At 37.8% G+C, this 26,035-nt stretch overlaps 2 protein-coding genes across 4 annotated transcripts; one reads left to right on the top strand and one right to left on the bottom strand.

Moving 5' to 3' along the window:
- Positions 1–7,900: 7,900 nt before the first annotated feature.
- On the top strand, positions 7,901–12,018 carry n6amt1 (N-6 adenine-specific DNA methyltransferase 1). Of its 2 annotated transcripts, XM_056736492.1 has the most exons (8): positions 7,916–7,969; positions 8,644–8,910; positions 9,063–9,195; positions 9,387–9,473; positions 9,583–9,673; positions 10,246–10,329; positions 10,605–10,746; positions 10,931–12,018. In XM_056736492.1, exons 2-8 carry the CDS (start codon positions 8,898–8,900, stop codon positions 11,047–11,049), a joined length of 669 nt encoding a protein of 222 aa, XP_056592470.1. In that variant the 5' UTR covers positions 7,916–7,969; positions 8,644–8,897; the 3' UTR covers positions 11,050–12,018. The 2 variants fall into 2 exon arrangements, with proteins under 2 accessions (XP_056592479.1, XP_056592470.1); XM_056736501.1 differs by lacking the exon at positions 8,644–8,910 and having other exon boundaries at positions 7,901–7,969.
- A 69-nt stretch (positions 12,019–12,087) lies between these two features.
- Positions 12,088–25,338, bottom strand: gart (phosphoribosylglycinamide formyltransferase). Of its 2 annotated transcripts, none has more exons than XM_056736475.1 (22): positions 25,202–25,338; positions 22,682–22,882; positions 22,448–22,543; positions 21,940–22,114; positions 21,385–21,496; positions 20,932–21,000; positions 20,708–20,833; positions 19,987–20,074; positions 19,815–19,900; positions 18,544–18,712; positions 17,950–18,184; positions 17,436–17,530; positions 17,192–17,301; positions 16,856–17,054; positions 15,034–15,285; positions 14,799–14,951; positions 14,463–14,666; positions 13,551–13,703; positions 13,343–13,473; positions 13,126–13,267; positions 12,915–13,030; positions 12,088–12,270 (listed from the first exon to the last, which is right to left on the bottom strand). In XM_056736475.1, the coding sequence occupies exons 2-22, from the start codon at positions 22,824–22,826 to the stop codon at positions 12,088–12,090; spliced, it is 3,039 nt and encodes a 1,012-aa protein (XP_056592453.1). In that variant the 5' UTR covers positions 22,827–22,882; positions 25,202–25,338. The 2 variants fall into 2 exon arrangements, with proteins under 2 accessions (XP_056592453.1, XP_056592459.1); XM_056736481.1 differs by having other exon boundaries at positions 22,682–22,831.
- Positions 25,339–26,035: the final 697 nt, after the last annotated feature.

The raw sequence follows: 26,035 nt of genomic DNA, 5'->3' as shown, positions 1-26,035 counted from the left end.
GTTTTGTATGCGCCCCCCCTCATTAACTAACTTTAGTTGTTCACGTTACCTCCAGCAAAACGACAGCATCACTTCACACCAATGATGGCATACTTTAGAAAACGATCATAATGATATTGTAGCGCACAGAAATGTGTCATTCATGATGATGTTCTGTTTTATTTTTCTGCACCTAAATTATAGAGAGTTGACGGTAGTTTTGACAGCACCGGAATGATGACGGCAGATAGAGTTACGTTACTGTAGGTTAGTTCAGCTTGGTGCGGCCTTAGATCTGAGTAGCTGAGTATATATATAAATATATATCCTCATTGGAGGATGAGCACCCCTAATATTGAAAACCTAGAATCGCCCCTGAGTAACAGTGCAGCTTTAAAATAATTTGCTAAGAAATGTTTGAGATCTTGAACTCATTTTTCAGATTATATCATATTGAGCTCAGTTACTGATCACATTTGTGTGATATTTTCTAAAACTGGAGACAGATGTGAGACTATGCGAAAGATGTTGTGTCCCTGACACAAAGCTAAAGTTGATAAAGAACAGCAGTCAACAGGCAGATCTGTCGTGGTTGAAAATGTTTCCTGTTAGTTTGTTGTCTCTGTTTTGTCTCCTCATGTCTGAGACGTCTCTGTGGCGGCAGCAGCGTGCTGATTTAGCGTCCTGCTCTTCATTCACTAGGGGCACATTTGGCTCACACATGTTCTCCCTGAGGGCTCCTCGAGGCCTGGGTGAGAACTGAACCGACAGCACCGCAAACCGCAACAAGACTGAGAGCAGAAGAACGGTCTTGCTCTGCAGACTGAAGCCATCCAAGAAAGAATGAAAGAACACGTGTATATTATGTTTCGACACATGTATTTAAACATGGATCTGTGAATATGTGGACACATGATATCTCGTCTTGTGGTTTGCTTCACGGAATACAAACGTATAAAAGTTTACTTTATCTGGTCAACAGTCAAATGCCTCGCCTACAGCCGAAGTGCCGCTAATGATAGAGCGACGCCCACAAACTTCCCTTCTAAACACAGAGTTCTCAGAAACGTGCGGCTCTCGTCAATCTGAGGCCGACTTTTACATTTAATATACAGAGCTCTGTTACAGTAGATGCACGTTCTCTCTTTCAAAGGATAAATATGGACTTTAGCACTTTTGTGGGAAAGATCTTAAGTGCTTGTGAGTTTTGGACCCCCAGGATTTCCTCCAAGAGCTCCTACGGTCCAGATAATTAAATGTGTGCTGATTTTATAAATGGCATCATGTGCACTTGATTTGTGACTTTGCGCTGATGGATTCATAATGAAGAGACCGTAATAACATCCTCTGTTTACTGTTAAGAATCGATCTTTAAGCGTAATTACAAATAGAAAATATTTGACAAACCTTTATGAACTTTTTAGTTCACATGATAACTTTTTTGATTTAACGGAACGCACCAGCACTGGAAATAACGTGAAAAAATGTCATGGCAATTTGTGGCTATTCGTACAAATTCATACAATCTTATTCGTATGTTCAAGTATGATCTGCTTTCACGCCAGTGATAATATAAAGTAAGAGTTGTATTTTCAGCCTCAGAAAACATGCTACCAATGGGGTAAAAAAAAGTGAACTAATCCTTTAAGTGGAATTAGTGTTCTTCATTTATTTATTTCCTAATGAAAAGTGTGTAATCTGCTCTCTGTGCTTTGAAGGAAAGGTTAGAAGTCCTCGCCAAACGAGTCCGTCTTCATTAAAGTGATGAAGAGAACAATCCGTCTCAATCCTCACAGCCTCAGATGGACAGTGTGTGTCCAAATTGATAAGGGACAGTCAATTCTGCCAAAATAATTCAAAAATGTCATATAATCAATAATAACTTGGAAAGAAAAAAATAAGACATCCTAAAATAAAATAAAAATACTGATATTTATTTTGTTAAATGTCCAGCCAAAAGTCATAATCTGAAAACCACGCCAACTGGGGGAAAACAATCCACACCTCTCCATTGACTTTGTATAACAGCTTGCCCCCCACCATCGTTTTAGTTAAATAAAATGAAATATAAGACACGTGGCGCTCCACTTTTGTCTTTTTAAAATCTGGCTTTTATGGTTCGGTAGTTTATAAAAACTAGGTTCTGGGTTTTTAAGGTTGTGTGCGTTCACCTTGTCACACAGCCACTTTTAGACATTGTTCTGTTTTTTTAGAAGTCAGAAATGACAAGGAGGCAGCTTCCTTAATAAAAAGTCAATGGAGAAGGTTGGATTGTTTCCCCTGGTGTGGGCGTGGCCTAAAATCTCTATGCTAGCACTTTCTGGGTGGTTGCTAGGGTGCTGTTAGGCAGTTGCTATTGCGTTCTGGCCGGTTACAAGGGCATATATCTGAATAAAGACACACTTTATAAATAAAATACACCCTAGAACACAAAATATTCTGCGGGAGGCGCTTGAACCACGTCCCCAAAGCGCCCCATTGGCTGGTTTTGATGTGCCCTGCTTCAGTTTGGGTTGGGCTCAGCAGCTGTAGACAGAAAGCTTTAGTGCCGCAGGGCAAGATTTTCTGAATCCCACTAGATTTCCCCTCGTTTCCCCTTGACCTGCAAGATCCCACATCTTAACCGCAATTGAAACCTTTCAACATTTGTGTCATGCTCGGAAGTGTTCAGATATTTCTGCCATGTAAAATGTTAAATTGATGAAACTTTGTGCAGTGGTCAACACTTTATAGAAAAAAATGGAACGATATCTTGATTTTATGTTAGTGAGAAAAAATAATAACACTCATGGTCTTTGGGGTCACTGGGGACCCCGCTTAGAAAATGGACAAAATTCATCCTCAAAATTAGAAACAATGCAGAACACACAGACAGATATGAAGTGGCACATTTCTAACAATACAAAAAACATCTATAGTGAAAAATCATCATGCTCACGTGTACACACAGAGAGAGAGAGAGAGAGAGAGAGAGAGAAGAAAGGATGAGACAAAACAATCACAGTTCTGATAATCTAATCTATAATATGAATCTAAACTAAAAAAACTTCAAATATATCTTTCAGTTGGTCTAATAGAACATAGCAAACCCTGGAGCTCTGTAGCCATCTACTAATAAAAGTGATATTTTTACTAATAAAAGTGATATTTTTACTAATAAAAGTGATATTTTTACTAATAAAAGTGATTTTTACTTTTAAAACTTCATTTTCCAAAAGATGGGCAAAAATCTTACACTAAACCATGTCAAGTTATTCATGTTTTCCTCATAAATGAAAGTAAGGAATGTGGCTTTTAAAGAGTGAATTTGACATAAAAAGCTCATTTTGTATAAAAACTCTTTTTCTATTTTTTATTTAAAAAAAATCTCCCTTAACTGCACAAATGTGAAGGAAAAACGTTAATAAACAGAGAAAACTGACATATGTTGAACAAAAACAATTATTTTGTTACAAAGAATTCTCTTGAGACCCCAAAGACACCAAACGAAGAGCGCATTAGGGTTCGAATGAATTATAATGTTTCTTACTTTTAATTTAAATGCCCCTCATGAATGTTGTGCACCCTTGAGTGTTCAAGTTTATATAATACCGAATATAATATAAATAATATATAAATAGTAAAAATAAGTATGATTTTAAATTCGCTTAAAACTTGTAATAACAAGTAGTTTACTTTGAGTATACTTTAAAGTGTATTCTCAAAAACCAAAAGATATGCTACACGTTTCGACCTAGTAAACTATCATTATACCTTTAAGTTAATCTAGTATAGTTGCAATACAAACAACTTGAACTTTACTTGCTGTAAGTAGGCCATATCTAATGAAAACGACTTCTTTTTTTGTAAGGGAATGTCTTTAAATACAATACACATTTCTAAATGGCAGAGTGTTATTTTCTTCCATTCAATTTTTCTCTTTCTTAACACCCTCGAGGATACAAGAGTCAGCTGACATAACCTGCACACCTCTGCCCTCACATACCACCATTAACAATGAAAACAACACGCTCTGTCGTTTATGAGTCCTGCGGTGAATGTGACCAAATCCTGCTTTATAGAGGCAGTGGAGAGTTTTTGCCCTCCGTCCTCAGTCTCAGCGGTAGTTTTACGCAAGCTTGACATTAACACGGCGCAGCTGTGTGTTGAAGCTGGAGGTGAGAACGTTCAACCTCACATGAGCCTTTGACCCCATAGAGTGATAAATCTAAAGCTGTGCTGTGTCTGGCCATTTCTCTCCTCCATCTTTATTTAATAACTCTTTATTTGTGCTGTTTGCCAAGCTAGGATATGTATTTTGTGTCTGTTATTTGCAAAATGAAATACAGAAAAGACAAAACTTATACACAAATGCTCTCATTAGGGGTGAAGGCCTGAACGGACGAAGACCCCTGTAACTAATTGTTATGTCTATGGCAGCCCAAAGAAAGATGAATAGCGAAGTTATGAAATTTGGTGTGCAGATAGAGGACAGTCTGAAATGTGTGCAAATTTGGAGCCTCCGTCTCAAAACTGTTTAAACTTTGACTTAAAGGTGCAGTTTGTAACAATTTTGCAGTAAATTATCCAAAAACCACTAAGCTAGTGTTATATATTTTTTTCAGCTGAGTACTTACAATGTCTGAAATGTTTACAACTAGCTGTAAATCGTGAGAAAATCGGCATTCTAAACAGTGACATTGGGCTGTGCAGTCGCCTGTCAATGGCGTCACATCCGCGTTCCCCTTTGTTACCGCCTTTACTGACGTAGAAACCACATGACAACAGTGTCATGGACAAATCCGGAAGCAGTGTCCAGCATCTTGCAAGCCACTAACTTGTTTCGAGCAGTCACGTATTTATGGACCACAATTATTAGCAACAAACAAAAACTTTTCATCAAGCTATGTTATTGTTGTTGTTTTGATCTATCAGTGTTTTTTTTTTACAATCACCACCTTTAAAAGTTTAATTTTTGCGCTATAAGTCAGAGAAAGCGATTTCTTTGCCCAATGCTCCATTCATTTTTTATTTTTTATTTTAATGAAAAACATACTTTTTTTGAGCTCAGCGTTTGTCCAGTTTGCGCAAAATTTGGTAAACACATGTAAAGACGCCCGCAACAAAAAGTTGAATTTCTGTTGATCGGATGAATAATTCTTGTTAAGCACATCAATAAATTGTACGGTCAGCACGGTCTTTTGACATGAAACTTTGCATGTCTCATTGGAATTTGTAACTTTTTACAAGGTGGCCAATTTCTATGATGTAGATGAAACAAAAACGTGCAGTTATAAGAAAAATGCCATACTGAAGACCCTCCCCTAACCCCACCACTAAATCTTACGTCACTGGTGCGAAAGCAAATTGTACTTAAACGTATAAATTAGATCTCACAAATTCATACAAATTAGCCACCTCATAGAAAAAGTTATGAAATGCCACCATTGACACATATTGTTCAACAGTTACAAACACTTGTTATTTTTTGTATTTGTGATCAAATTTGCGCCCTTGATCGGCTTTGCCCATAATTGCTGATGCGGTTACATTTTTTTGCCAATTTTCCACAGTTGGATCTGATTGGACTAGGCAGCGGAGAGCGATAAATCCAGTCGCTATCACTGCCTCATTCCAATAAATTCCCTGTATTTGCCCCTGTGCCTCACATAATCCTGCACACGCTCCTATGGAGGTATAAATCTCTTCCGATCAGCCCTTTTGAGATATCATTTATACACAAACAGACTGAGTGCATCTCATTCCCTGTAACCCCTGAAAATTCCTATAAATTCTAAGATGAGCGCATTTATCAGTCTACAGGTGTTCCCAAACGGGTCTGTGTAATATTTAATCCGTGACTGGACTGGTTTTCTTTCCTACGAACGTATTTTCACGAGCGGATTCATCTCTCCTCCACATCTGTGACAGTAATGACATTCCTCTGAATTCTTTCGAGATTATGTGTAACATTTCTGGAACGTCATTGGAACATTTCACTCATATTTCTACAGATCTGACATTTACGAATGCAGAGCTGTGATAAAGAAAACTGTCAGGCCAGACTGTTATACGTGTCATCGCGAGGGTCACTCTGTGGTTTTATTGCCGTCTCACAAGTTTCCCCAGTCAAGACAAATGTTATAAAAATAAAAGGAATTTTATTTACATTAAATGGGCATATCAGTTGTATCAGTACCTTTTTATAAACCAATAAAATCAATGGACACATTGACATTCATGACATTTTCCTCGATGGCACAGAGTTGACACGTTTTGAAACCTGTGTTTATGAGCTTTGGACAATGTGTCTGTGCCAGCCGCTCTCTCGTAAAGCTCTTCACAACATCCTCGAAGAGTGTTGCTCGTCTCCAAAGACCAGAACATCCTGAACAAACCAGATGCATGCAGCTGGTTTCAATGAACGCTCACATTTTCTGATGCAGAACGTACCGTCAGATACGTGGTTCAGTTGCTCCAAGTTATAACTTCACCTCATAAAAGCACCACGAGTATGAATCTAGAACTGAACATTTGGCTCAACTGAGAAGAGCACAGGTTTGTGTTCTGCAGAAGAAAGAAAGTCAACAAGTGTGAAATCACAAGGACGAATAAGAATTTTCCTTAGGTGAACTATACCTTTAAGTTTGGGTCTTTGCCCCCAAACTGACTCTCAGAGGCATTTAGGGATGAAGGGAAGAGGTAAATATTTCCTCATGTGGGTCACATGTAGGTCACGTTCAAAGCAGACAGTCTGCGAGTGTGTGACAGTCTGTGACAGCGAGTGTGATACGAAAGTCGAATCAATTCATCTCATTAGATCATGTACGAACCCACCCGGGCCTTAAATCTGGGGTTTTGCTTTCAACACAGATCCAATACTATTTCTTTTTTGTGATTTTATGTGTCAGCACCTGCATGCATATTTATATATTTTTATACATTGTTTGTTATGCAGGCTGGTTTCATTCGGCACTTCTTCTACGAATAAGATATTTACAAACGGGTTTAAAAACAAGTTTTGGAATATCTGGTTAAAAACAAAAAGGGCGAGATTTAAAAATGCATTTGAATTATTATGCAAGACAAAAAAAAACGTCTGGATGAATCCAACATCCACACACATAGGTACTGGCATCAACACCCTGTCGAAAAAGCACTTTCGAAACTTTAACTTTTGAGTAACAGATCAATGCTGCCCCCTATTGAGAGTTTCAGCCTCTTATCTAAAAGCTAAAAAAACAATAAGCTTTTATTTGATACCACTTATCTCTAGAATTTTAATTTTTAGACAGTTTTAATATTGAACTAGTTGAAGTGCTTGATCCCATTATGTTCCTTTCTATTAAGTACTGCCTTTCTTCTTATGAAAGGTTGATAATTCTGGGAAAAGAAACGACTTATTCCAAATTGTATTTTTTTTACCAATTCAAAATATCAGCATTTTCTTTGTCTGGGATTTAAGTCCATACTGCAACCCCCAACCAACCCGTCTTTACTTGATCCTTTATTGGACAAGCTCCACCCACTGAAACAGTTCCAAGCCCCGCCCTCCCCATCCTGGCTCCCGTGAGGCCTTTCTCTGGCTGTTTTTCATGTCCAGGAATGTGTAAATTAAAAAAGTCCTTCTTATCACTCACATCTCATTGGCCAATTTTCCTTCATTTTTCAGCCCAGGTTATTAAAAAACAAATCATTTTAAATCCAATTCTAATGAATGAAATTAATGTGTCAAAAACTATTTTCCTTCCCATAAATACAAACATTTAGATACCTTCAGTTTACACCGTTTTTTTATCATGAGAACGTCGTTCAATAAACTTTGTATCGAAGTGTATGAAAGTTACTGTACAATAAATAAGTAAATTAACAAATATATAAATTCCCACCTATGTCCACAAACAATTCAATTGTCTTTTCCATACAACTACAACTCCCATGATGCACCTCCACGCAGGCGGAAGTGAAATGCGGTACTGTTTTTGAAAACAATGTGCATGAACCAGAAAGGGTAAGAATCCTATTCATTACATACAATTGTTCATTCCGTGTAAATTATAAATGAGTCAATAGACTAAATTTAAAAGTTTATTTCTATTTTGAGAGGCAGTTACGTTTAAGTTCTACAAAACGGGACTTTCGCTACGATGTATAGCGGACGGTAAAACCGTGGTTTTAACATGTGCTTAAGAAGGGAATACCAGCTATATATCGTATATAAATATACTTGACATTGTTCACGTGTCGCTCCAATGTATATACAAGCACATTATACCCTGGTATTTAGATGACTACCGTGATTTTCTTGGGTTACATATTAGAATTCATCATCAAGGGAAAAATAAGGGAATTAAGTTGATTTGACCATTATGAAAGTACACGATATTTCCTTCTAAGCGCTTTACAAAACCATGGTATTATCATCAGATACCATCACAGAACCACGATTTCACTGCTGCCAGCCAACCAAGACACGTTAAGACATAACACGTGTTAATGAATGTATAACACTCCATGAACTCAGAAGCCAGTATTCCAAAAACATGTATAAAGATGTTTGGGAGATGTTTATTTGATGGACTGATTGTGTTAAAATGAACCGCATGTGTTCACAGGGACGTGTCAGATTTATAGGGTTCATTAAAACATTGTAAATTTCACTTCTCTTAATCTTCTGGTTTTCAGAGCAGCTCTGGGCTTTTAAACATTCACACCATCGAGTGCCCTGACGTGCCAGGACGCTGAAATAAAACCATAAAATCCCAGATCAAGCCCAGTTGCGTGTGAAAAGACACTTAAAACCAGTTTCTGCCTGCTTCGTCCGATCTGGGGCTAATGAAATATATTGGGAAATATGGGGCCACCCAAACAGAGAGAGACCTGCTTATAATAACTTATTTCACAAACCGGTCCTGTGTGCTTTCATAGACACTCATGCCATGATGTTTGAAGGTGCTCTCTAAAATAAGGCTGTCATGATGGTAGTGTTTGAATAAATAAAAGACCGTACCCTGGCTTTAATATGAATTATTTATTGTTAATCTGTCAGATCATAAGCTCTTTGAATCTTGAGCTGAACTTCATTTTGTTTTTGTCCCCATCAGCCCTCATGTACCCCACACCTCTCTGCTCTCACGCGGGCCGCGGGTCGTTCTCTGATGTGTACGAACCGGCCGAAGATTCATTTCTTCTCATTGATGCTTTGGAGAAGGATGCTGACAGACTGAAGGGAAACAAGTGAGCCGACTACTGCATCAGTTTATACATTGTATACGATTTGATGTTAAAAACTAACGTAGCTAATGTTCTGATAGGAAGAACACTTTAGAGGTATTCCACTAAATACAATATAAAGCCGTGATGTGTATCGCTATAGTTAGAGTTAGAAATAGACACCACTTTCATTTAAGTGAAACCCCTTTTTTTAGACCTTCGGTGTGTCTGGAGGTGGGCAGCGGCTCTGGTGTTGTGTCGGCCTTCCTGGCATCAGTCGTTGGGTCTGATGCTGTTTATCTGTATGTGAGAGATGATGAATTCAATCAAGATACGAAAATAATGGTTGTGTTATAATCCAGTTTTGATATTTGTTAATAGTTCCATTTCATTGTGGTTTGTGTGTTAAAGGTGCACAGATATAAATCTCACAGCTGCTCATTGTACGCTCGAGACATCTCAGCGGAACGGCTTTGAGCTGCAGCCCATCGTCACTGACCTGGTGAGATACAGCGTTTCCCAATAAATACCCAATAAATGATATATGAAATCAGTTTTTATTACAAATGATCATATCATCAGTCATCAAGTATAGACGGTTTCATCTTAACAACATAAAAAAAACGTTACTGGGCACGCATACTTTTATGACCCCAATTTAACTTCCGGTACACATTTACAAACAATTGAGCACCTGTAGATTATTTCTGATAACAATCAACAGAAACAGAGAAGAAACATTACTTTGCTTAACTTGTATCTCCAATATTTTGAATTAAGACTGCGATACCAAGCTCAACCACTAGACGTCAATGTTTCTTTAAATTCGACTGAACTACAGGATACATTCAACAAATTGTTTATTCAATAAAATGAACATACAACAAAATTCAACAAATCGTTTATTTAATACAAATTAAAATAATAATACAAATTAATATTAACATACATAAAATATAGTTTTATTATCACACACTTGCCAAACACAAACCGGAAGTTAACTCGGGGTCAGGCGTGCGCATGTCTGATGAAACTGTCTATATGTGACCTGGTTTGTTGTGTTGTGTGACACAGGTTGAGTGTCTTTTGCCCAGATTGAATGGAAAAGTGGACGTACTGGTGTTTAATCCTCCGTATGTCGTCACACCTTCAGAGGAGGTAAAGCACTTTTTTATATGATGATTGTTGTCATAAATCCTGCTTTTATAACCTGTAATATTACAAAAGAGAAATTCTCAGATCTGAGCAGACGCATAATGTGGACTGGCATGTTTTAGTCCAGATTCTAATACCTGTTTAATATTTTTTGCAGTTGTGTGAATTTTGCATTTGAAACGGCTAACTTCATAAATAAATATAACAAATTAAAAGAAGAAATCAGATCCTTTATTTATCAAGAAGATCATGACATGGTCGTTATTTTGTGTTTGCAGGTTGGCAGCCGTGGAATCGAAGCATCCTGGGCCGGAGGGATACGGGGTCGAGAGGTGATGGACAGGTTTTTTCCCATGATTCCACAGCTGTTATCCGATCACGGACTGTTTTATCTGGTGACTGTGTCTGATAATAACCCAGGTATGGCAACATTATATGACTGTATTTAAATCTGTTTTGGTAAAATTATTGTTTGAAATCTCAGATTAAATTTCATAGTATCAGTCAGTTATTGTTTTGAACCCAACCAATGGTTTTTTCGAACCCAAAATACATTTACAGTCTAAACAGAATCGGTTTCAATGATGTTTTTTGTCTCGTCTAGAGGAGATTGTGGCTCTTTTGGGAGAAATCGGACTGAAAGGAGAAACGTGTTTGTCCCGTCAGGCTGGAAGAGAGAGACTTTCTGTACTGCGCTTCAGTAGTAGTGAAGATACGTCATAAGAGGACGGTTCATTAACGCAAGACTTTAAGACACACATGTCTGTGAAAATATATTCATTAGTTTATAGTTTTTCATCGGATTGAATCCTGTGAAAAGGTGCACTGTAAAAACTCATCTCCTCTAATAAAAGATTTTTAAGAATTATAATAAAAATCAGACTCTTTGACACAAGACAGCAGTTGTAAGATGCAGTCGTTTGCTTGTATAGATTAGTTAGACATGCTTTAAACACAGATTTGTGCATTAGTATCTTAACGGATACAACTTTTGAATTCTAGACGATTAGGATTGATAAATGCTAGTTCATTGTTAGTTCATGTTAGCTAATGTAAAAGTAAGATATGTCCAAGAAAAGACGTCTCTGAAATGTTAAACTAAGAAACTACAAAAATATCATCCCAGGCATTTTCCCTTCAATCTCTAAACCAGCCGATAATGATAAACACTATTTATTAATGTAATAAGATTCAATCATTTCAATATTGTTTCAGACAATTTAATTTGTTGCAACACATCAAGAAAAAACTACATTTTTAACACACTGAACTGAAGACTTGTAGCTGAGATCCCTTGTCTTAAAAGTGTCGAGTAAGATTTGAGACGTGTCAACTATGCAAGACATTTTCAGACGAGGCAATTAGAAGATAGTCACTCATGACACAGCAGTGCACTTTTAATGTTTAAGCAAACATTTATGATCTTTTACATGCAGAGATCCAAATCGGTCTTGTACTTCAGCACAAACATTTAACGTTATAATGCTACTATAATGCTTTCTATTTGAACCGTGTTTAAGTAACACCTGCATGAGAAGAAAAACTTTCCGTTCGCAGTTTTTTTATGGAAAGTCACATCAGGAATGTCTGAATCAAACTAGTACAAAGACTAGAGATTAAGTATTAAATGTACGTTTATCACGTGACAGTGGCTTATAAAGCTGCAGCTAAAATAAAGGAATGTAAACAGAATTTGATAACAGTTGTGTGTGTTTAGTAGTGCTATAAGCATCCATTCATTTGCTATAAACCCTGAACAGACTAATTCCACACGATCCGACCGTCGTCTCTCAGCTTCACCGCACCACTGGACACGAGCTCCAAGGCTGCTGGGAAGGCGCAATGCTCCGCCTCAAGAATGCGCTCTGATAGGCTCTCCTCTGTGTCACTCACAAGAATAGGAACCGCCTCTTGTACCACGATGGCTCCTGCGTCAACTTCCTCCTGCAGAATTTACACAAATTATTTATGGATTCGGGGTATGTTCAGACTTCTAGTTCGGTGCTTTTGGTCCACACCAAAATAAATATTTGTAAAAAAATAATAATACACCTTTTATGATGTATATTTTGAAACCGAACGTACCAAACATGCTCATGTATGCACTCACAAGGACCTCATAAAATTTTCTGTGTCTTTGGAGTATTATAAATTGCTCGTGCATGTACTAGACACGTAATCTGATCAAAAGATGCATTCTATCTAAAAGCGAATGCTCACCCAGACCTGCCTTAAACTCCTCGTGTAACCACAACACCTCAAATCTACGTCAGTACGTGCTGTGATTTAAATAAGACCGCCCAAATGTATACGCAAGTAAAGTGGTCGTACCTGTCAGTACAACTGTGTTCGAACCTGATGTTCCAAATAAGGTAAGATGCGTTACATTTCTGTCACATGCTTGCTATATTCGACCAATCACTACGCACTGTTAACTGGCCAATCGTAGCACATCTCGCTTTAAAACCTTAAATCGTGTATACACCTTGCATCACATCTAAAACAAACGATGATATTCGTTTTAGCAGTGTCATAGGACCCCTTTAAAAAAAATTACTTATTATTTTAAATAAATAAAAGAATCTTACAGCCACAAAGTGCACAGTACACCCCGTGACCCGAACCCCAGCCTGGAGCGCCTGCTTTTGAGCGTTGACACCTTTAAACGACGGCAGCAGTGACGGGTGGATGTTCAACACCTTTCCTGTTTAACACAATACAGCGTGAACATGTACTGTTTGCACTCAAAAACAAATCCTTACAGAGACTGTTAACAAAACATTTTAAACGGACATTTACCGTTCCATTTCCTCACAAAAGGTCCAGTTAGGATTCTCATAAATCCAGCCAGACAAACCAGTTCGACCCCGAACTCCTCCAGAACTTTATCTATAGTGCCATCAAACTCCGCCCGGCTGCCGTACTGCTTATGATCCACCACCTGATAGACAAACGCAAAATTAAAATCATCGCGTCTGACTGTGATATATACAATAAAAGCAGACTGTAGACAAACCCGTGTCTGTATTCCCGCCAATGAAGCTCTCTTCAGCCCCAGCACACCCGGTCTGTTAGAGATGACCACCACTATCTCAGCTGAACTGGACGGTTTCTTTGCCTGCACCATCAGAGCTTGTAGATTTGTTCCTGTCGAACATCAAACATTGGTGTCATCTTCGATGTCCCATTCAGATAAAGAACCCAGTTTATTAAAAAACACACACCAGTTCCAGAGATGAGAACCGCCACTCTGGTCCTCTTCCGTGTGCCGTGATCTCCGTGAAGAGCTCCGTTCTGCAGCCTGCTGGTGTCTGGAGAACGGCCGGGACTTTCCTTTAAACTCTGCTCCAGGTTTCTGATGACCACAGATTCTGATCCTGCACACACACAGAGATAAACATACGTTATGGTATCACTACTGTAAATAATAACATGTCTTCCATATTACAATGTATTTGATTATGTTTTTATAATAATATATACAGCTCCAAAAATAGACTACTCAGAATTTTGCTTTGATCTGATTTGTGAATGAATTGGGGTCAAAGTGTTTCAAAGCAAACCTCAGCTGTGAGTAAGTTGTGTAAGTTCATATTTATTTTTAAACAACACAATTCTTGATTGGAGTATTGGTGTATTGGAGGTCTAGAAATATTTTTATTGGACGTCTTCAATATTTGTATTAGATGTCAAATTTTCAAGTTTTCAAATATATTTATAATTTTTTTACCTTATTTATATATAGAGGTATAGAGTACCTTATTTATATAATATTAGGAGTCATATTGTATTATTATATATTATTATATACATTCATTTAATAGCAGACATAATATATATATATATATATATAGTTTTAATATAATTTTATACTTACTTTTTTTAATTATAAAAACATAATACATATGTTTCCTGTACGTCTGCTTTGCAGCAAAGCAAAGCAATTCAAAGTCTTTATGAAAAGCGCTATAAAAAAAACTAAACATTACTGACACTGGGATTGTAAGTCACGACAGTACCAGAACTTTGCTGTTCTGAAGTAAAAACAGAGTATGATTAAAATGTGCATAAATAACTACAAAAAATATTCTTAAATAAAATGATTTTCTCATCATTGCATAAAAACAGCAACTCACCAAGCTGTTTATGAGCGAGCGAGCCGACGATCCACACCTCCTCCTGGGCCTGTATGAGTCTCAGGACCCTATGAGCGTCCTGCTTACTGACCACCAGCACGGCCCCGAGACCACAGTTAAACGTACGGCTCATCTCCTCTTCAGACAGACCACCTTCCCTCTGAAGCCACGAGAATACGGGCGGTATACGCCAGCGAGATGCATCTGAAACGTCAAAACAATGTAAAAGACATGATTACAATAGTGCACGAGATTGAACATTTCTTCCATTTTATACCATAATTGTCCCTTATGGTCAAATTTTGTACAATCCCAAAACCAAAGAGTGCTGCTCACCCAGATCCACCATCAGTTCTGGAGGAAGAACCCGAGGAATGTTCTCCAGCAGTCCGCCGCCGGTGATGTGGGCGTAGGCCTTCACCGCACCGCTGCGCAGGATTGGCTGAAGCAGACGGCTGTAGATCTTTGTCGGTGTGAGCAAGACATCACCTTCACAACAACACAAGTGTGATGTCTCAAAACAGACGCTCTGAATTACGTGAAGCACTGATATTCCGTCATACGATCATACCGATGTTTTGCCCCGGCTGTCCGAACGGAGCAGGTGAGCTGTACTGAAGGCCGGATCTCTCCAGGACCTTCCGCACCAGACTGAAGCCGTTACTGTGAATCCCGGATGAGGCCACACCGATGAGCAGATCTCCCTCCATGATGTCCTTTAATCTGGGCAGAACGGCTCCTCGCTCAACGGCCCCAACGCAGAACCCTGCGAGGTCGTATTCTCCTGGAGCGTACACGCCCGGCATCTCTGCAGTCTCACCACCTGAACAAACACATGAAACATTTTATTTACTGGAATATTTTTAGTTCAAATTCAACCACATAAAAATATGTTTGTTCACATTTACATTTTTGCATTTGGCAGATGCTTTATCCAAAGTGACAATTTATACTAGAGCTGCACAATATGCAATGAGACATGCAATAACTTGTTAAATAACACAATTTACACTGCGTGATAAGTTGCTATATAAGGCAATATTCAAAATGCAATATCATTGTATATAATGAGATTTATAATATATAATACAATATGTGATAACTTGCTTAAGGCAATTTACAAAATGCAATATGTATTATAACAATTTACTAAATAATGCGATATATAATAACGTCAAATAATGAAATATACTCTTGTAAATAATGTATACAATAATAATTTGAAATATGCACTACTTTCCTTAAATGCGTTATGGAATATGCAATAACATGTTAAATGCAATATTTTGCTGAAATTTTCTATATAAAGTCGCGGTAAACATTAAAAGAACATTTAAGAGACCCTTTCTCTGATTTTAAAATGTACTATTTAATTATGTGTTTTTAGATAAAAGTATCATTTTTGTTTCATTCTGTAAACTACTAACAATGTTTCATCCAAATTTCAAATGTTTTTTGAAAAAGATGCTCTGTATTTTTTCAGACCTCAAATACAGCAAGAAAACAAGTTTAGATTTACTTTTAAGCAATACATCAAAATTTTGTACACTTGTATGTATGACAAGTTGATAAATAATTATATATATTATAATGCAATAAGTTTGTGGAATCAATTAGAACTATTAAAGTGTATTTGTAAGTGTAAACTCTCAATAGTGACTTTTAAATTCTGTAAAACATTTTCTTTTACAATTTCTGATCGTTGAGCATCTTCCACACACAAACACTAACATTTCCTACCAGTCGTTTTTATTTGCTTCATTTATAAGTTTTAAATTAATTTGGTTGTTTTAGTATTGTGATATGTATGTTTGTGATATATCGTTTACATTTATATAATCTTTTTATATATTGAACAGTTATTACCAATACATGGGTCAAAGACGTTAATATGTCTCCATCAAAAAAAATGTACAAATGTGACATAGAAAGCACTTTAAATGTATAAGTTTTTGGAGTATAAAATGTCAAAAATTGAAAGTTGAAATAATGTTATTAAAAAATATTATTGACAATTGACCATAACCTATGATAGTTGCGAATTAAAAAAGAAAAGTAAAATGACAACTAATTAGCATTTGGGGTGAAATATTAATATGTCATAAATAGATTTTTGTTGTTAATATGCCTGACAAGATTGTTACACTGAATGTCATTTTAGTGGGCTTCTTCTGTAAATCCGGGGAAAATGAAATATATTTGTGTTTTGCTCCGAAAAATGTAATTAAATTAAAAAGAACAATTTTAAAGCAGTTAAAAGCAGTTTCGCACGCTTTGTTTTTATGCTTTAACCCATTTTCGTCTTTGACCCACATTAGTCTGATGCATGTTTCCCGGAATCAAATCCATGATCTTTGGACTAACACCACAATGTTTTATTTTGACGACCTCACCTAATAAAGCACATCCAGCCACCTGACAGGCTTCTGCAATCCCTGCAATGACAGAAGATGCCACTTCCACATCCAGCCGTCCACAGGAGAAGTAATCGAGGAAGAACAGCGCTTCTGCTCCCTGAGCCAGAACATCATTCACACACATGGCCACCAGATCCTGACCCAGAGTGTTGTGGATGTTACACGCTTGTGCGATCTACTCTCATCACAGACATACAAACACAAGCAAATAATGAGAATCTGTTCATTTCTCGGTCAACTATACCTTGAATAGTTAAGTTTGAATTGCTCTTCAGGTTCTTGTGTCTGGTTATGAGAAGTGTGCGATTGTACCTTGAGTTTGGTGCCCACTCCATCAGTTCCAGACACCAGTATTGGGTCGATGAAACCGGCTGCTTTCAGGTCAAAGAGTCCCGCAAATCCTCCGAGCTCAGCGTTACAACCTTGAAACATCAGAAAGAGATGGCATTGTTTGCAGGCCGTTTTAAAAGCAGTTTTTGGATGTAATCAACAGCAAGTTTTGAATTCAGAACGTTTGTGAAAGCAGATCATCATCATCAGTAGATGTTTGAAGTACCTGCTCGAGACGTGGATTTGGCCAGAGGTTTGAGCATGTCCACTAGTGTGTTTCCAGCACTGATGTCCACACCGCTGTCTTTATACGTCAATCCTCTGCAGGAAAAACACAAACAGGACGATGTTATCATCATCTTTGAACCCAGATGTTTATTTCTATCCTCTGTAAAGGACATTTGTTTAAATTTTACATTACACTTAACATTCGTTTCTAAACTTCATTAGGCACAGTTTTGAGTCACATTAATGTGTGATGCAAGCTTCTTCTAAATTAATAAAATAAATGTATGGCCGCGAAAAAAAATCTCATGTTTGGTTTGTACAACATCAGTTAGTGAAATGACGATCATATTATCTTGTGATGGATTTCAAAGTCGTTCAGTTTTGATGACTTTGTTTATTGGAAACGTTAAACAGTGACATTCATTGAAAACACACAATAACGTGTTATTAAAGTATGTGAAATACGACAGCACTCTTCAGTGGGATCAGGTCAGTGATGTCCTGACACACACCTGGAGCGAGTGAGGTAACCGATGGCCCGGTGACCGATGTCCTTACGGTGCACAGCGTCAGGGAAGCTGATCGCCGCAACACCTTCATTGGCGCTGTGTAAGGCGCTCTCAAGGGTGGGCCGCACTGCCGTGACAGTCAACACGCGTCCCCCGCTAGTAATAACCCCGCCTCCTTCCTTAAGAGCGGTGCCTGCGTGAAACACCTGAACGCCCATCTCAGATGCCTGAGACAAACCTAAACAAACAGCAAAACAAAGTATATGTGTTAGTATGTCCTAGTGTACTAAAAATACCAACTATTCTAACACAAAAACACTACCTACTATTAGGGTGTAGTATAAGTAAGCGAATTAAGATGCAGGGCTGGTAAAATTAAATAAAACTTCGTCCTGTTAACTCTTTCTCCGTCATTGACGAGAAATCTCGTCATTTAAAAATCAACCGTTCCCTGCCAAAGACCACTTATTACAGCAATAGGTGTTTGTCCTATTGTACAGAAGGTGGCGCTGTTACACACCTTTGGAAAAAGTACGGAATCTCTGAACCTGAAATATATATCTTATCTGTTTTTAATGATTGTTTTGAGTAACATACCGGTGATCTCCAGCCCCTTCTTATACGCCGCAGGATATCCCCCGCTGGCCATGACCACAGTCACAGCCGAACTGTCTTGAAGCCATTCCACTGTCGTCGAGCTCAGATTTGACTCCAGCGTGTTCTTCAACACTTCATATAAATCAGTCTTCAGAAGAGGCATCAGAACCTGACAGAGAACATCACAATTCATCACTCAACTGTGCTGACTCAATAATATAAGGTAATAGAATTAAGTGCAAATGAATCAAAACAATTATCTGTGTTCTCGTTTTGGCCAAAATATTTGAAGAGAGATTTTGTGGCTCTCTGGTGCAAAATGTCTAAACCAAATGCTGGCGTTGAATTATTATCATGTGTGTGGTATCATCACTATATCAGTAATCACGGTTGAAGGAGCCAAACTGTGTTAAGGTGTTTTTTCCATTTTGGCCACCGAGTGGCGCTGTTAACATGGTGGTGCATTTTGTATTTAAGTGACCTTGCCAATGTTTGACCCGCAAGGGCAAAAAGGTTTTAACCACATTAAAGGAATTGTCTACTTTCAACATACATTTTTTATGATTTACTCACCCCTGTAGTTATCCAAGATGTTTATGTATTTTTTTTCTTTGGTCGAAAAGAAATTAAGGTTTTTGATGAAAGCATTCCAGGATTTTTCTACATGTTGTGGACTTCAATGGAACTTTACTTTTCAAAATTACAGTTTGAGTGCAGCTTCAAGTGCTTTAAATGATGGCAGACGGTGAATAAGGGTCTTATCTAGCGAAACGATCAGTCATTTTCGACACAAAAAGAAATGTATTTGCTTTATAAACACAAATGCTCGCCTTGCTCTGTTCTGCGATGTGCAGAAATCCTGGAATGTATTCATAAAAAATATTTTCGACCAAAGAAAAAATTACATAAGTAAATTATTACGTGAGTAAATTATCAATAAAAATGTATGTTGAAAGTGGACGATTCCTTTAACATCGCATTCATATGCGGACATTGTAACTTTCATATGTTTGTACGTTCATTGGATATACTTGGATTATGCACGCTGGTGTGGAGCCAATAAACTGTATGGTGATGCAATGAAAAAAGGTCTGTTTGTTCTTTATTGAGATCAAGAAAAGAAGCAAACAACAGTACATGAGGAAAGTGCGTAAACCTCAAATCCCAGGATTAAAAACTCTGTAGCTTAAAGCATTAGATTTAGCTCCTACACCGGTTATTGTCAATAATGGCGTATTGTGACACCCCTTATCCTAAATATGTTCTCGTACCTGACACTCGGGGTCACCAAACCGACAGTTAAACTCCAGAACTTTCGGTCCCTGTTTAGTCAACATCATACCCGCATACAACACACCTGAGGAGGTTATTAAAAACTATTTCAATATTTATTCAAAAGCGATTCAGAAGCAGGACATCCAATCCTCGTTTTTAAAAACTCACCCACATACGGCATCCCCTCCTCTCTCATCCCATCAACTGTTTTCTGAAGAACCGTTCTCTTTATCTCCTGCAGCATTTCCTCAGAGACCTGCACAAACAGACACAATTCACACTTTAACAGCAATTCATGGAAGAAATGTTATTATATGACGAAAAATCATATTGAGATCTTCAATGATATTGACTTTTGATTGCAGAATTGACAAATCTGAGCTCAGTTTGACACCTCTCCTGAAACTCGAATGAAGGTATTTGTGAGATTTCTGACTCTCTTTAAGTGTCTTTATATAGACGGTTTCAAAGTGACAACAAACAAACGTTGCTGCGCATTCGAGGTTCGAACTTAACTTCCGGTTCACTTGTTGCTTAAAATAATTAAGAGACACGCGTGACTTCTGCGCGGAGAGACAAATGCACGGAGAGACACGTCTGACTTTAAAACGGTGCAGCTCATGCTACACGGAGAGATGCTTCTTAAATGGTCTTTTTTTATTCACAGCTGCGCAGCTCGCAAGTAACGTAACAGACAAACTAAACAATAAGGAAATTTATTGACAACTATTTTCTTTATCGATAATTATAGATTTTATCGATTAGTTGTTGCAGCCCTAAATAATCTATTAGCTGATATCATGTAGCGTGTTCTTTGGTGTGTGTTCTTTAGGGAAGAGAAGAGTGTTCTACGTGTGGACCTGCAGGTTAAAGCAGTTGGGTTCTTCACCTGTGGTGTGGGGCAGTAAGCTCCCATCCCACCCGTGTTGGGTCCCTGATCTCCATCCATCAACCGCTTGTGATCTTGAGCTGGTGGCATCGGTGAAACGGTGATACCATCACTGAAACACAAACACTACAGCGCACAGAAAAACCTCAGTGTGTGTTTGTGTGTGTGTTGCATGTTTAAGACTAGAAGGTTGTGTAGGTGTGTTTTAAACAGGAAATACTCACAGACACTTCCTCTCCCTCTAAAAGTTCCTCCACCACCACAGTCTCACCAGCAGAACCGAACGCTTTATCCTGAAACGTCCACAAAACCATTGTATTCTATTTACTCTCATGTGAATTCGAACCTGAATGTCAAATTGACCCTCGCCGACTTCCATTGTATGGACACGAAACCACTGAGACATTTCTCAAAGTATCTTCTGCTGTGTTCCAGAGAATATTTATTTATGGGTCAATCTTTAATATGATCAAACTTTATACTGCTCAACCAACTAAGCAACACGAACAGGAATTGAGACGTGTACATAAAATCATAATTTCTAAAGTGTTTTTCTGCAGTTCATGCATTTGACCAGCAGATGTCAGCACAGGATTTAAACTAAAGGGACAATTTGACATTAGTTTATGAAAGAGAAAATGTTGTATACAAGCATCACTAAATACAGAATTACTGACCTTCATGATGTCCAGAACGGCACGGCAGGCCTCTTCAGTATCGCGAGCGACTACGACACCCTTCCCCGCAGCCAGACCGCTGGCCTTCACCACCAGAGCTGGAAAATCAGCTCTGAACAAAGAATAAAACACACTTCTCTTTTCAACATTCATCCCGAAACATTATTTTGTTAAACTGACGGTGAAGAAGATTCCTGCTCTTCAGGAAACATTCCTGATCCAGATATAAAAGCACGGTTCACCCCAAAATAATTTCGTCATTTATTCTCCCTCATACCATTCTAAGTACAACTTTCTTTCCTCTGTAGAACAAACCAGAAAATATTTTGAAGAATGTTGGTACCCAAACAACACTATCATCTACTTTTGTATGGAAACAAAGCCAATGAGACATTTCTCAAAATATATTCTTGCGTTTCACAGATGCAAGAATCACACACAGGTTTGGAGGGGGAATAAATGACGACAGACAACATCAAGTTATTTGAGAAGATGAATACTTTGTAAAGGCTCAATTATGAGAGAAAGAACACATTTTAGCAATGTAACACATACTCTCGAATGTATGCGCAGGCGTCCTGCGGGTCCGTGAAGGAGCTCCAGCGTGCCGTGGGAATGCCGTGGCGATCCATGAAGGACTTTGAGAAACTCTTACTGGCCTCCAGCTGTGCCGCCTTCGCAGACGGGCCGAAACACGGCACCCCCGCCGCCGTCAGGTCATCCACAATACCTGAAAGATTTATCCATTATAAAATCGTCTGCTGATCGAAATATTTAATGATGAAACATGCCATGGTTATATTGGCCATGAATAATCAAATATTTGCAATGCATCTATATAATGAATGTAACATACAATAAGTATTAATTGAATCTTCTGTGTGTCTCTCATTTACTGCAGTTACACAGTTGTGTTATATCATCTCAGCCGATCGGAAACGTGGCTTTATCAATATATGCATCAGCCATAAAAAACATGGTTACGTTCACAATACAACACAGGCATCTTAAATGCAAAATCTCGTATAATATGAAACAAAATCGTCATCGTGAAACGACTCACCGGCAGCCAAAGGAACCTCAGGACCAACAACCACCAGAATGACATTGTGATCTTTACAATACTGTGCGAGAATAGAGTGATTGCTGACAGACACCGCTGAAAAACGCCAGATGAGAGATTAAACATTCATTGACACTGGTGATTCATCATATTGATCATATTTGAACGGTGACCAGTAGCACATTTGCAACCTTTGACCACATTTGACAAGTTTGTGAGTGTTTGCACATGTACCAGAATTCGAGATCTTCCTGCAGTCTGCCGTTCCCGCGTTTCCGGGTGCCACGAGGACGTTCTGCACGTGTGGCGACTGTGCCAGTTTCCACGCCAGCGCGTGTTCCCGCCCACCGCTGCCAATCACCAGCACCCGCTCGGCCATGACGCCTGCTCAAACCAAACTGTATGGTCAGTCTCAACGCCTGTGCTGTACAGGACCTGATAGAAACCATGATAGAAACCATTCTGTAAAGAGATGCTCGGAACATCCTGGCAGTGTGGAAAACGAGTTTCCTAGGTGCACTTGTGAGTGTATTGTTAGGTTATATTCTTTTTCCCCGTGTTGCCATCGTTTTTACTTTCGTATTTTGACTCATTTCCGAGCGAAAGGGAATTTCGAATGAGAAAAATAGTGGGCGTGGCTTTCGTCTTTCTCTATGATTTGATTGGATGTATTAAAACCGCCGTTGCATTTCGAAATGGAACTGGCAGCTGAAGGGTCACAGATTTTCAGGTTACACGAATTTCAAAAAGAGAATGACCCACATTGATAAACTTTTTTATCGATAAACGCTGCAATATTTCATGAAAAAAGGGGCGGTGTCATTTTTTATTTCAGTGGGACTTTAAATCCGGAAACATTTTACTGTAATTGCACATTTTGTCATCTCTTAATTAGCCAATCGGGGAAAGCTATCAGTCCTCTCCTCCAAACACATAACCTGCGCTGGTTCAACCACAAAATGTCACTAAACAGCAGACGCCAGGGACAGTAAAATTGATTTATTACCGTTTAAAAGAGACAGTTTAATTGCATGAAAACGTTGACCTATAAAACGCATTTACGCAAGTGGATGCTAATCTATTGCTTTGACCTTTCAGCACGACTGACATCCTTTAATTCACATCAGACATAAACATCCAGAAAGAAGAAGTGGAGCATTTATAAAGAGACTTGACATTAAAGACTCATGACGTACTCCTCCCCCATTAGAAGATCTGACTGACACATGACTCATGCTTAAAGGGATACTTTCCCCAAAAATGTAAATTCTGTCATCATTTACTCACCTTCAAGTTGTTTCAAATCTGTAATAATTTCTTTGCTCTGATGAACACAGAGGAAGATATTTGGAAGAATGATAATAACCAGATAGATCTTGTCCCCCATTGACTCCCATAGTAGGAAAAATGACTTTATCTTTTTTTTGTTCGGTTGAACACAGAAGATATTTTGAAGAATGTAGGGCACCTAACAGTTCTGTGTTACTTTTGACGACCATTCTATTTTTTGTCTATGGGGGAAAAAACCTGTCTGGTTTATAGCATTCTTCCAAATATATTTCTCTGTGTTCACCAGAAAAAAGAAATTTGTACAGATTTGGAACAACTCGGAGGTGAGTAAATGATGACAGAATTTTCATTTTTGGGTGCAGTATCCCTTTAAGTGAAATACGTGTCATGCCATATATCATAAGTCATATAGCGAATTATAAAAGTATTTCTGTAGCATAATTCTTTGCACAGTTTTACATTGATGCAGAGCAGCTTTAACGTCATTGTACTGAATTGAATATTGATTTGAATTGTTTTCAACAAACACACAATACAAGTTAATGAACTGAGATTATTGATCAGTAGGGATTGTTCATAGTTTGTCTTTGACTAGATTCCCGAGGTTGTGAAACAGCAGCTATTGATCAGTGATCAGAAATCCATGAAGCGCACACAAGATTCACACACATTACATCATTTACATGAATCTGCTGTCAGATTGTTCTTTGATTTGCGTACTTTGGTACTACAAGGTGCCTCAGAAAATCCCAGAGTATAGCCATCCCTAGAAAAAAGTACTTATGTTAAATGATGGTATGTGACGGTATCAGATAATCGGGTTAAACAATAATATTTCAAAAAGAAGTACAGAAGTACCGATATTCATGTACCTAACAACAAAAAGTATGCTTCACGTTCACAAAAGTTCTAGTATAAAAGTAATTTATGTTTTAAGTTCTAGTACATTTGTGAGTGTATGATATCAGTACTATTTGAGAATAAATTGGCTCACTTTTCTGTTTACAAAAGTGTACTTTGAAGTATGCATTTAGGATACAACGAGTTTACAACAAGTTTTTAGTACATAAAGTATATTCAATGTCCTTTTGCGTCATGTGACTGTGTATTTTGTGTGTCCTGTGTGAAAGAGTGTATTTATTCACTTTGCTCTTAATACTTTTTATTTTTACAAGTTTTACAAACTTATAGTTAACATGTTTCATGTAAAGCTCTGGTACATAGTGCATTTTAAAGAAAAGCGTACAACAAAAGTAAAAACAATACTGCACGTCTTTTGCACAGCCAAACACAGTTTGCACCGCAAGATTTTTCACACAAACACTCTGAACAGATTCAATATGAGGCTGATAATAGTGACGTAAGTTTGCAGCATAGTACATTTAAATTTCTGTGGTACGCCCCGTTACACTTTCATGCAGTGCTTAACTCGTTACAGTTGTTAGAAATGTATGTGTTACTTACTGTAATAGTGATGAAGCAGGACGGTGTACGGTATACCGTGATGTCTTGACCAGCGTGATTCTTAAATCGCAAACCACGTGCGCACATCCAGAAGAAACACAAGCGCGAGGGAGGTAAACAGTTAATCCTTTACTGGGCGGGGCAACAACGCGGAAGTTGTCTCTAATTGGTCACATCGGATGACTCTCAAACAAATCATAATCGTATTTTAACTATACATTTTTTTGTTTTCAATTAAAAAAATTATGTCACGATTGATCTGTAAATTATAGTTGTTGTTACTATTATTATTATCTTCATCACGTGACTGAGAAAACGACGTGAGACCTGAATGGGGCATCAAAGATTAGAAATATACAAGCTGATCTACTTAAAAAAATGCCTCGACACCAAAACACGACGTTTACAAGGTTATTATAAAGATTAAAATGTGAAAGAGTAGTTGACACCATTTTCCATCTCACTACTTCCGTTTAGAGGATCATGGGTAATTTATTATGTAACTATTTGTGTCAAAAAAACTTTTTTATTAGAAATAAATTTCTAAAGTAAAAATTAAATCCTAATACGAATAGTATTTTGGGGCTCCCAGTGTAACATATCCACATATGAAGAGTTTGGTTCCAAAAGGAGATAATTTTTCAAAAATCATGTTTTTTATTATGTTCTAATGTTTTTATCATGTTTTATTGAGAAAGTTAGCTGTATTTTTAAGTATTTTGACTTAAATCCAAACAAACCAACTGCAGCTTGATTGATATAAATTGGAATCTGTGTTGGGCATAACTAGTTACTATGTAATTAGTAACTGTAATTTAATAGAAAAGAAAAGTA

Source organism: Triplophysa dalaica, chromosome 2 (assembly GCF_015846415.1).
Source record: "Triplophysa dalaica isolate WHDGS20190420 chromosome 2, ASM1584641v1, whole genome shotgun sequence".
In the NCBI taxonomy this organism is placed as follows: Eukaryota; Metazoa; Chordata; class Actinopteri; order Cypriniformes; family Nemacheilidae; genus Triplophysa; species Triplophysa dalaica.
This window is presented reverse-complemented; position numbering and strand designations above follow the sequence as displayed.